The 12,852-nt window shown below is 49.2% G+C and overlaps 1 protein-coding gene across 5 annotated transcripts in view; it reads right to left on the bottom strand.

Annotated features, from left to right (window-relative positions):
* Positions 1 to 12,852, bottom strand: part of dst (dystonin) — a 647,938-nt gene that overhangs the window by 315,797 nt on the left and 319,289 nt on the right. For all 5 annotated transcript variants that reach the window (XM_070884881.1, XM_070884882.1, XM_070884878.1 and 2 more), the window contains one exon: positions 11,197 to 11,295. In XM_070884881.1, the coding sequence (XP_070740982.1) occupies positions 11,197 to 11,295 (99 nt within the window). The remainder of the gene's footprint in view (positions 1 to 11,196; positions 11,296 to 12,852) is intronic.

Below are 12,852 nucleotides of genomic sequence, written 5' to 3'. Positions count from 1 at the left end.
GGGGGCGGGGAGGTGAGTGGCGTGGGTCTGGGTGCTCGGAGGATGTATGCCCTGTGAGGAAGTTCACTCTGCCTAGTATTCCAACCGATCTATATATTGTAGATGCTTTGCCCACATTTGCTGAAACAAGCTCATCGCCAGGTTCCCCGAGCCATGAATTGGTCACGAGTGCCCATTAGTCCCCAGGCATGAAGGAGGACTCAGTCGTTCCAAACTAAGGCATTACCAGAGTGACCTAATCTGAAGAATGTTGCCCTGGAACTTGGTCCTCCGCATAAACTATGGTTCATCATAAAGGTAGAGACATCTTACCCAACAAACACAACCTGCTCTTCACAGACTCCACCATCCCACCTCCCTCACCCACCCTCCACAAACACAGCCTACGGTTTACAGACCCTCCCCAAAACAGCCTACGGTTTACAGACCCTCCCCAACACAGTCTATACCACAGACCCTCCCCAACACAGCCTACACCACAGACCTTCCATGACAAGCTTGGCCGTTATGTTGGTATTGTGGCCCAGTCCCGACATTCACACCTCTAACCCACCCCCTATTGTGATTGGACACAGATTTTTAGTTGGCCAGACAAATACTATATCAGATCCTGGATTGGAGTTGGGAGGAGGGAGGGGGGGGCGATGAAATTTGTGCTTTGAACACCCGCAGATTGGGAATCCGTTTTTCCCTTTATGACTCAAATTTATTTTTGTTGCACCCAACAAGCTCTAGCTGCCCCAAATTGTCCTCGGGTACCATATTCATTTGGCGGGGGGTGGGGGGGGGAGGCGGGGGAGAGAGATGGAGGGAGGTGGTGACTTTCTCATTCCCTCCAGGATCTTGTGTAAAGCACCAAGCAAGGTCCTCAAGATTTGATTCCCTTTCTGAGCTCTGAGCTTACCTCAAGTCAGGGCATAATTTGGGATGCAGCAATTGGCAAAACACAAGAAAATTATAAACTGTGGGATGGTGTATGTTCCACCCTTCCCCCACCCCACAGTTCTTGCTCTTGACAGGAACGATACATTTCAAGTCTCCTTGAAGGTCCTCCCAAACCTGCCAGCTCTCCCCCCCCCCGCCCATCTCGGAACTCCCAAGTATATTCACTGCATGCAGAACCTGAACCTCCCACAGTACTGGCGTGCTGACGAGCCAGTTAATACCCTTCCTACATCGAGCTGACAAATCCCAGCTCATCTAGTCTTTTTAAAGATTTTGTTTTCTCAATTGGGACACCAAGGTTAAAGGCTATATAGTTCATTCTGCCAAGACTGGAGAAAGTAGGAGAGAGAATGAGTTCATCAATAAGTGATTGATGGATAATTTGTGGATGCAAAGTTTGATTTTTAGAGCCTAAGGCAAAGGGAAAGAGGGACGATATCCCACAGTTCTGAGGGTCTTGGTAAAGAATGAGAGCAAGAGACTTGATTTGAAGAGAGTGACAGAGGACAAGATAAACTAGCAGCCTAAGATCAGAAATCTCAGAGGAACAATGCGTATTGATGAAATATGAATACGATAAGTTGCTACATGGAGAAGACAGCGGGAACATTTCTTCCTTATCTCACAGTCATGAATGAGAGAGGTGCAAGAGGATCCGAGACATGGATGCAATGTTCAGGACTTGGGCCTTTTAAAGAATTGAAAGTTGCTAAGGTGGGGGAGGGTTGGAAAAACCACTAAAAACAAGACTTATACTTCTTGGAAAGTGCTTCAGCAATGAATGAGATGCAAGTGTTCAACTCGAGGTCAAAAAGAGACAGTGAGGTGATGTGTCAACAGATAAATGAAGGTTGAATGTGGAGCAACCAAGCAGTGGTTGTATTTGGGGACACATTTGGAAATTAGGTCTTGAAGGGAATTAAGTTAATCTGCACTGAAATTCTTGGCGACATTACATATTAAAAAAATCAGTTTGTACTACAAGTACAAAACTGAAATATATTCTGGGGTTAAAATGGGACAAACAGTTAACCTGGCAATCGAATTATAGGGGCCAATTTTTTTTTGGATGTGCTTTCCCAGCATGGAGCCTCGGCTACCTATCGAGAATTCGACATATTTATAAAACCCATCCTCCTTATGATCCGGTCCACCATTGAGAGCGAGCCAGCAGTCAAGGAAGCAGCTCACCCCAAAGACCCCCCGCCCACCCCATGCAAGACGAGACTTTTCTCGCGTCAACTTTAGACCAAAATGTACCTCTGACAGTGGTTTCAGGCTTCCCAAAGGTGCAACGTTTTGCTTTTGTCCTTCAGCTGGGATGGAGGGCCTTGCTTTCTGCAATTCATTTTGAATGGTGCCGTATTTGGTTTCTGCCAATCCTGCGGTTTTCTGCACGTCCGCCGACTTTCCCTGTACGGCAGAGCACTGGGCAGCCAGCCGACTGTGCAGCTCGTTCTCCGTAAGCTCCAGTCCATTGAAAGCCGGCGTTGGCCTCGTACCTCTGCGTAGGCAATAGTTTTCCTCCAGTATTCCTCCCTTCTTGCCCTGCACTTCACTCCACTCCAGATGAGATTGGCAATTCCTTGCTTGCGAGATTAAATCCACCAGTATGTGATTATATCGGTCGACCCCAGTCCCCAGCTGCTGGGCCCAGTTGTTTTGGTGCGGGCTATTCTCGTTCTGCAGCTGCTGCTGGGCTCGGTCCAGTTTGGCGCTGAATTCCAGCATCTGCAAGCCTTGTGATTGCACCTCCTCTTCCAGGACTTCCTTCTCCATTTTAGCCAGAGTGCGCTCGGCTTGAAGTTCCTCGACAGCCCTGGCAGCCACCATGTTCGCCTCGGTCAGCTCGGCCAGCTGAAGCTTCAGCTCAACCATCGCCCGCCTGCCGTTCTCCACTTCCTCCTCCAGCTTCCCAGCCCGCAGCCCCTGCTCCTGCTCCCGTCTCGTTCGCTCAACCAGCTGCTCCTGCGTTTTCTTCAGCTGCTCGTTCAAGCAGTCCGCCTGCACGCGTTGAGCATCACCTCTCTGCTCCGTGACCCTTTTCTCCCTCATCACAGAGTCGAGTTCGGACTTCACAATGGCCATAATCCTATCTGCCCTGAGGTTGGCAGCCGTCAGTTCGTCAACCTTCTGCTTCAATTCGCTTGTTGTGTGTTTGTGGTGCGCCAAATCATCTTCCAGCTTCTTAACCATCTGCTGGTGCGAGTGCTCATTCTTCACCTTCTTCTCCAAAGCCTCCTGTAGGTTTTTCAACGTCTCGGCTAAGACATTGGCTTCCGTTTTCTGAAACACCATCTTTGCCTCTACCAACGTTTGCTCCGTCTGAAGACGAGTAGTTTCAGCCTTTAAGCTCCTCGTAACTTCTTCAGCGTGAATGCAAGCCTGGCTAAGTTCGCCCACCTTCTGCTCGAGCGCCCCCGACACCCGTTGGCTTTTGGCCAACTTGTCCTCCAACTCCCTGGCCTTTTGCTCCCACTCCTTCTCTCCGCGACTCTTCTGCCCCTCTGCCGTCTTCAGTTTCTCTTGTAAATCGTCGGCCGCTGCCCGGTGGGTCAGCGCACGTTGTTCGGCGAGGCTCTTGTCCCAGCGGAGTGCCGCGATTTCCTCTTCCAAACTCTGGGCATGGGTTCTAGCGGTCAGGCGGTCCTGGGAAAGCACCTCAGCTTTCAGTCGGAAATCCTCGGTCCTCTGCCGGCTGTCCTTCAGCTCGTCCTCCAGCTGTGCTGCCTTCCGCCAATGGTCCTCCTCTTGCTCTTGCATCTGTTTCACCCTCGCCCGGGCTTCTTCAAGCTCGAGGCTTAAACCGCTCAACTGCACCCGGTGGGTGGAAGCTTTGTGCCCCTCCACACCCGCATTCTGCTCAAGGGACCTCATCTCCAACTGCAGGCTCTTCAAGTCCTGTCGGGTTCGGTCATTAACCCGGCTAAGGTCGGCGACCAATTTCCTCAGACACTCCGTCTCATTTGCTGGAACACCTTGCTGCACCACCGCAGTTTCTGCCCCCACCTCGCGGTGCATCTCCCTGGTATAAACGTGCATCTGCTCCACAATGTGCTTGATTCTCACGACCCGCTGCATGGTTTCCGAGTCAGAGCCCGTCTGCCCAATGCCCTCGGCACCAACGGTTGGCTCGGGTAAGGCTCGCTCCGACCACTGCACATAGGCCGAGAGCTGCTGGGCTGGGCTGGTTCCCCTCTGCAGCTCGCCCTCATTCCGCTTCCCCCGAGGTCGAACTTTTAGCCCCCCTGCTGAAGCGGTGCCGTCGATCTCACTTTCCAGCTCGTGGAGCTTCCCCCCGATAGTGATCTGTTCAGTCTCGGCCTCCAGGATCACCTGCTGCAAGTGCTCCAGCTCCTGCTCCATACTGGCCTTCTCCCTCGACATCCTCTCCAACTCTAGCCGACACTGGCTGGCCTCCATGTCGGACATCTCCCTGCTGAAGCTCATCTCCTCCACAGCTTCCCGGTGCTTCCTCCGCTCGCTCTCTGCGTCCGCCTGTAAACGCACCAGCTCGCGCTCCAGCAGCTGCTTCTTCTCTTTAATCTGACCAGATTCCACCAGCAGCGCATCGATCCTTTGCGTCAAGACCCGGTTTTCATCGCCCAGGGCGCTCTGGCGCTGCTGCTGACTGGGATCCTCCGAGTGGGCACAATGTTCCGGGAACTTTTTCTTCTACAAATAAAATCAAGTGCTCAGTGAGATAGATACAAGTGTGTGTGTGTGTGGGGGGGGGGGGGGGGAGAGGGAGGGAGGGGGAAAGAGTTGGTATTGTTTCGAATTTTATGAATTGCTCATTTATAAAGACGAGAAAAACTGACATAATTACAGAGGTGTTCTTCGTAAACTGGCAAAGCCCAGAGAAACCGCCAATGTCTGTTAGGCTATGCCCCCATCACCTTTTGCGCAAAGCCTCAGGAAAAGAGTTTTGTCATCATTAAACACTGCAGGAAGCTCCTCCACCAGAAAAGGAAGCTGCACAACAATATTTTGGACACTTTGGGAAAAGCAGGAAAGAATACATTCGAGCAACAGAACCGCTTGAACATTATGTACCGTATACTCTGCATATCAACTGTGCACAACCCAGATAATATATTTAGATTTTTATTCATGCTCAGGATGTGGGCATCACTGGTAGGGCCAGAATTTATTGCCCATCCCTAATTGCCCTTGAGAAGGTGGTGGTAAGCCGCTTTCTTGACCTGCTGCAGTCCGTGTGGTGAAGGTACTCTCACAGTGCTGTTAGGGAGGGAGTTCCAGGATTTTGATCCAGCGACGATAAAGGAATCGGGTCATGACTTCCCATGGGATGGGATCTGTAAACTCGATTGCATGTGGAATAGCTCTTAGTGAAAGTTTACAAGCAGCTCTTACCTGAACCAGTCATCGCTCCCAATGTAGGGGGGGGGGGGAGGGAAGGGGGGAAAGTCACAACTGTGCTCTTAATCTGCTGACACCTACTCCAAATGAAGGTGAATTTAGTGTGGATCTCTGCTTTCTCCTCGCTGGCTTTGAGAGACTAACTACTCCATGTGATCATGACAAAGACATTTATCACAAATATCATAATTATACACTTCAAACATTTGCTTCATTAAAACCCACTCAGTTTGTTGCACCCTTGACACTGATGTTGCAAATCGGTGGCATCCCGTACGACTGGGTGATCAGACATACACACCGCACAGTGCAACACAGCGCACAAGAACGCAAGCCACAAGCACTTGGAACACATTCAGCCTGTGCACTAACTGTGTCCAAGGCTCACTGAAGGCCCTCAGACTCGACAGAAATGAAGGGAGCTCCTGAAAAGTGCTCCATCCTCTCGGCGCCCGTTTCAAATGGGCACTCCACAAGAGATCAGAAATGAAATGTTACCTTGGCTGCCCCTCTCCTCCTAACTGGGCCACCCTGCACATCTGGACTTGCAGTTGTTTGATCTCCGTCGGCCTGTGCATAAAGCAGCACTGTCCCCAGCTAGATCTGCCCCCAAGCATGCCATAGCTTCAATAGCAGCCAGCAGCCCTTTAACAGCTGCTGGCCCACAATAGTGTGGACTCCCAGGCCCTGTCGCACTCCCAGTGCTTAATGTGCTAAACACCGAGAGAACCACAAAACACAGAGAGTGAGCTGACCTTGCTGCATTGATCAGTTACTTGGTCACACAGTGCCCGATGAGCTATGGCCACATGTCAATGAAAGGAATCATTCACAAGTCATGGAGCCTACCTTAGAAATATTATCTTGAGCAATCTCAAGGCACTTGAAATAATAGTTTAGATTATCTTACATAGATCAGACGGATTTCAGTAACCAAAGTGTGCACCTCTTCAGCTTGTCTTGAGAAACCACTTTCAACATTGGCTCCACTTTTCAGCCCGAGTCCCAGTTCACGATGTCCTGGCATCTTCTGCAATGTCAACAATTCCAGCTTGGTGAACCGGACCACCTCCTCTTGGACACTTCCATCCTCTTCCCAACTGCTATCCACGTCACCACTCGATTCCATTTGTGCTTCCCAATTTCTCGGATACTCAACTTGCAATTCAATCGCGCCTTTCACCCGATACGTCCCACGCGGAGCTCCTTGCATTGTTGGCCTCTGCTGCTTTCCACTGTGCAATGGGTCTCCAGATGCAGACAGCTGCTGGAGATGCCCTGCTTCCTCGGTTTGGTGCCGGCTGGATTTAGCCGGCCGATCACGGTTGAGTGCTACCTCCTCTTCCCCGACACTCCTCCCAGGCTGCACGGTCGCGCCGTTTTCACGGGCAGCAAACGGAGAAATCTCCGCATCACCGATCTCCACCAGTCCAACTGCGTTGCTGTCGGCAACTTCTTCCTGCAGCTTCCCTTTTCCAGCCCAGAAATTCCCGTCGTGATCATTGCGCTGCGATGTCACGCTTCTGACTCGAGCATTGGGGGTGGAATCCTGAATTGGGGGTTTGGTTTTAATGGAGTGCTCTGCGGTCAGCCAAATCTGATCTGCTACAGTTAGCCCCACACTACATTCAGACTCTTCAACAGCCCACCGAGCACCTCCACTGCAAACAGACTGGCCATCAGGAACCACTTCAATCGTGGCTTGCAAAATGGAGTCGTTGGATTTTGCACGTTCGTTCTCATTATTCTTGGATTTCTTAGACTTCGCACTCGTGGCTTTCTCGATCTCCATACTGCCTTCAGCACTTTCTCCCAATCCTTCCTCTGTTTCACCATCGGATTCAAACGGCATCCCAACAATCTCCAACCCGCTGCGCTTCCCTGCTGCAATTAAACCAGGTTTAACTCCCGTGAAATGAGGATTCACGGTGGAGCAGTTTTTCTCTGTGGGTTTCACGTGTCCTGGGATCTCCTTCCTCACGCTCCCGAACTGGACAAGCACATCATGTACCTCTCCCAATTCTTCAGCGCGATCAGAAATATTGACGCGCTTGCCATCAACATTTCGATCTAATGGGGCAGGTAGGTCGACATAGACTGATAGCTCGTGTCTCTGAGCTGGCTCAGTGCCTGCCAGTTTGGAGAAGGAATCAGTTAGATGGGTGTCGTTGATCACATCATATTGGCTTTGAGCATCTGGGGTCAGTGAAGTGGGTTCTTTATCTTCAGAGGTCCTTGTGACTTCCTCCAACAAAACTGGGCGAGCTAAACCTGTCGCGATTTCTTCAGCTCTACTGCTCGGCTTTCTCGCTTTGGCTCCCTGTTCTTCCCACTGTTTGGAACTTTGTTCGAACCCCAATTGGTCAGCCTTTCCCTGACGTATTGGTTTGTCCGCAAGATGTGAATGAAATTGCGATTCCGCTGGATTTATCAACGAGCTTTCCTCGTCAACAGTCGGCCCCTGATTTACCGACATCTCCTCCGCATGTTGCGAGTCTTCCTGCAGAGAGCCCGGCCGCCTTTCATTAGGCTTGGCTGCTCCATCCAGCTTCGCTTCCAGCCCCTCCGCCCCGCGACTTTCCCGAGCTTGCAGAATCCCACCAGGCGCGGAATCGGCCTCCTGCTCGACAGCTGGCTTGTGTCTGCTCAACTCCTCAGCCAAGGCCCTCAAGTGAACAGCTTCCTCATCCAGATCTTCTGACCTTCCACGATCGACGGCTGTGTGTGTGAAACTTGTGCCTCCAGGCTCTGCTGAGACATGGAAGTCAAGTAGATGTCCGTCTGCATCGTTGGCCGAGTGGTCAACGGTTTGCCATTCCGCCTCGTTCTGCCGCATTGGAACAGATGGCCCCTTTCCATTCTTGTATTCAGTTTGCCGTAAAGTTAATTCTTGCGCCGAAGTTTTGCCTTCGCTTTTGTGCCTTGGCTCTCCCGCCACATCCGGACTTGGATGTTCCACAGCTGGTTTCTGCTGAAGCGAATCCTCACTCTTCACCAGCTCACAATAACCATTTGGGATGTCTGCAAGTTCGCCCAGATTATCGGTACTGAGCTGCCCCACCTCCGTTCTGCAGGGTTCTCGGGCATTTGGCAGTGATGCGTCCATTTCTTCACCGGCAGTTTTGCCACCAACCGTAGTACCACTGCAGGCTGGCCGACTGGACTGCCACACATCTCCAAACTCATCTGCAGGCCATGCTCCCCCTCGAGCAAGGAATGTGCCATCCGTGAATTTCGCTGCCCCCAAAGGTGCAAGTGGTGCTTCCCTCCTTTCCTCCCCACCTGGTGTCCTTTCCTCACCCTCACTTCTTCCAAACCTCTCCCCTTTGTCTCGGTGCATGAGCTCATTTGCGAGGTGCGGAGTTCGGAGTGGACACCCGGCTCTCTCTGGTTCAGGATCGGAACCAATCTCCCAATCGTGTCCATCAGGTATATCCCTTCTCTTATGGAGGAACCAACTCTGCCGGTCCATCACCGGCCTGGTGGTTTTGTCACCTTTTTCATTGCACAAACATTGAGCTTCACTTCCCTCTCTCTGGATCTGCAGAGGCTCCGCACCCGTTTCCAGAAAGGCTCTTGAACTGGCTTCTGCCAGCCCTCTTCGCTCACCCAACGCTGCTCGGGCAGGTTCAGCAGCATCCTTCCCCGGAGAGTCCTTCACACCTTCAGCTGGACTCTAAGCAGAACGGTACAGGCAGTCATTAACATTACACTTAGCACACAAGTGGCAGGGGTTGATTTCTTGAAAGGAAATCAGGCTAGAGAAGGGGCAGCCTGAGAGGGCCCTCGAGGTTAACCACAGTGCAGCTGAACAGGTAACGAAACAGATTGATTCACTGACGGATTTCAAGGAGCATCCCCCATTGATAGTTTCAGAGCCAAAAAAAAAATCATTTTTTCAATCACGGAAGAGAAAGCAAATCACGCACAGAACCAACACGGATCATTGAACCTTTAACTGCCAACTTGATTCAGGAGAAGCATTCATCTAAACAGGTGTGTATTATTAGAAATTGACCATATTATGTTTTGCAATAATGAGCAATAGCCATTTGTTAATATTGTAATTGAGCTGAAATGTCACCCCGACAAGTTGGCAGTGATGAGATTAACAATGGGAAAGAAATGACGACACCAAGTGATTCGGGGGTCGAGTCTTATTTGTTGGATTTGTTCAAACCTGTAATTTATTTTTTTACATTAGAGCAGACACCCGGAAAGCAATCGCTCAGCATCATCTGAACGGCCTTGTTTACACACACACACACACACACACCGACCACAGTTAGTCTCCCGATACCCTGTTTAAGATGCGGTATTGTGGAAGCGGATTGGGTTTTTGAGGCTGTACCCGCTCAAAGCACAGACAGTAACTTTTTTGCATATGGCAAACATGTGCATGAAATCAGTATCAAGTATTTAATGTTAGTGCAATCAGAGATACAAAGGACAATAGGCGGACGAGAGTGGAGTTTATAAAGAGACAGGAGTCAGTAAAAGCTGTCAGCAATTCTTTACCATTACTGCTTGGGTTTAACAAAAAATTGTGCATAGCAGGTTAACAAAACAGCTCAGATTCTTTCGTGTATCAGAATACGAGCCAAATGTAAAGGCTTGTGACCTTTAAACTAAATTTTACATATACTTCTGTTGTATGGAACGATTCCTGGAAAACAGGCCAGTTCGAGCACTTACATCAAATAAAAGTAGGGCAAGAATTGGCCAGAATTTTATGCAAAAACCCAGCAGTAATCACAACCAAATGCTGTCCCACAGCAGCTTGCATTGAAGCAGCACCAGTTCGCATCGCTAATAGTTGCGGCACAGTCACAGATTCTGTGCAAAGTCCCCCGCTTCCCTTTGACAGGAGGCGGCTGCCAGCACTCAAAGCACCACCACAGATATTTGAAGCAAGGCGGTTATCACCATTAATGACAGCAGGTGGCAGCACCGCACCAGTAAAATAACATTGAGCACAGACCTCACATCACAAGTTACTAACAGATACAGCTTATGTTAATTCACCCACTCTCCAGTCTCTCTCTCCCCCCACTCCCCAACCCAAGAACAACCCCCTCCCCCCACCCCACGCTCTCCCATTACTGCATCTAATTCTTTCTGAAATGATTTCACCTCCATCACTGTATGTGGGACGCCATTCCATATATTGGTCGCTTTTCGTGTAATCACCTGCCTGATATCAACCCTAAATTTACCTAGTGCTAATTTGAAGCAGTGTCCTTCGTGTTAAAATCGTACTCTGAATTTACATAGTCCAACTATAACTCACAACCTTCTTACAAACTACATTTCAAACATCACTGGAGTGGCCTGGCCAATATTTACCCTTCACTCAACATCACTGAAACAGTTTTATCTGGTCATTACTGTTTGTGGGAGCTTGCTGTGAGCAAATTGGTGGCCACGTTTCCTGGGTTACCACAGTGACTACATTTAAAAATTACTGCACTGGCTGTAAAGTGCTTTGGCACAACGACCCGCCGCCCCCCCGCCCCCACTGCTCCGCACCCCTCAGCCAGTGCACCTCTCAATCTGGCCTGTTGAAATCCATGCAACAATGGCTTTGGTGACAACTCTCCTTCCACTCAACAGTCTACCCTCGCCCCCCACAGCGGAACACCTGGAATCTGTCTCAGTAACTGAGCAGAGTGGATCAAACGCGTCCAATGTCCCAACCACTCCCTGGTACAACACATCAAGTGGATGAAAAGCCCAAGCACTCGCTCCCTTCCTGAGCTCAGTCCAATTACTCCCAATTCTCAATTTCAAAATATCTTCTAAACTTTCATTGTTTCAAAGACCATTCATATTATGCTAACCTTTGGCCATACCAGCAGCAGTTCTTACCTCTTCCTCCTCTGATCTTTTTAAAGCATCACTGGCAAACTTCACGTACTGGGTCATCAGCGTCACTAAGGCTGTGTAACGCGTGCGGAGGTCCATGAACTACAGCACAGACACAAAACAAAGTGGTGCCAAGGTTAACACAAGGCCCTGCATTTCAACCTCCATCACACCTTACCAGTACTTCAGATAGATGAGTATTTAGTGCAATCTGTAAGGAAATGGTTAATTCTTCACTTTCAGCTTTTGCCTGCTCAGTGAGTTACTGTCAGAAAGCCGGAAAAGTCAGTTTCCTTTACCAGACAGAGATTTCAGCTGGTAAGCATTCAGCTACAAGCTTTCTTTGTCTTATCAAGTGTCTTCTTCAGGATTAACTCCTCCAAGGAGACATCTGCGCAAGGCATGCGATAACTCGTCCAGTTGAGTAATTCGATTGGCAACTCAGTCAAGATAAACGTCTTGAGGTGTCTGGGAAGTGTTCTTGTTAAAACTGAAGGTTACCGAAATGGATGTGGCAAGGTGGAAACATACAGATTCTCACATAGCCAGAGGGAAAGAATAGCATAAAACGAGAGGGGAGGGGGAAGGTAAGAACAGATATGTAAGAATTCAACAAGGCTTGGCCAATCGTTTCCCTCCAGCTCGAAACCTGTGAGGCAGTGAATTCTCCAGCAATTCAATTTTACCGCAAGTGTCTCAAGTATATGTGCAATAATTAACAATAGTTATATTGTATGTGCGTAATAATTAGTAATAGTTACATTGTATATGTATAATTATTGTTAGCAATAGTTACATTGCATATGTGTAATTATTATTAGTGATGGTTATCATTGCATATGTAGAATTGTTGGTAAGAGTTATTGCATGTGTGTAATTGTTGGTAATAATGGTGATCATTGTATGCTTAATCCCTATGAAAGCATTTGAACACAATTATCATGTGGAATAATTTAACTTACAAGTAAAAACATCCGTTCCCCAACACAACAAACTGTAATTAGCCAAATGTCTGACTAGCATATCAGACATGCTGGGAAAGTTACAAATATACTGAGTCCTCAGCACATCTTCACAATGACATTACTTTTCTAAGTAACACTCTATAATTATAGAATCAGAACTAATTAAACTGCTCCATTACTTGCAAAAAAAAACTTTTACCCAAGGCCATTCTACTTTGCAATGCATCTGTCCAGGATTTCTTAGCATTTCCTCATACATAATCCAACAGCACTGAAGGAGGCTATTCGGCCCATCATGTCTGTGCCGGCTCTTTGACAAGAGCTATCTAATTAATCCCACTTCGCCCCCCCTCCTCCCAACCTCTCCCCCCCCTCCCCCCCTCCACTCTCCCCCCCCCTCCCCCCCTCCACTCTCCCCCCCTCCACTCTCCCCCCCCTCCACTCTCCCCCTCCCCCCCTCCACTCTCCCACCCCCCCCCACCCCATAGCCCTGCAAACTTTTCCTTTTCAAGTATTTATCCAATTCCCCTTTGATAGTCATTATTGAATCTGCTTCCACCACCCTTTCATTCCACATCATAACAACTTACTCCGTAATAAAAAATCTCCTCATCTCCCCTCTGGTTCTTTCGGCAATGACCTGAAATTTGTGTCGCCTGGTTACCGACCCTTCTCGACAGTGGAAACAGTTTCT

The sequence above is a fragment of the Pristiophorus japonicus genome, chromosome 7 (genome assembly GCF_044704955.1).
Source record: "Pristiophorus japonicus isolate sPriJap1 chromosome 7, sPriJap1.hap1, whole genome shotgun sequence".
NCBI classification, from domain to species: domain Eukaryota; kingdom Metazoa; phylum Chordata; class Chondrichthyes; family Pristiophoridae; genus Pristiophorus; species Pristiophorus japonicus.
This window is presented reverse-complemented; position numbering and strand designations above follow the sequence as displayed.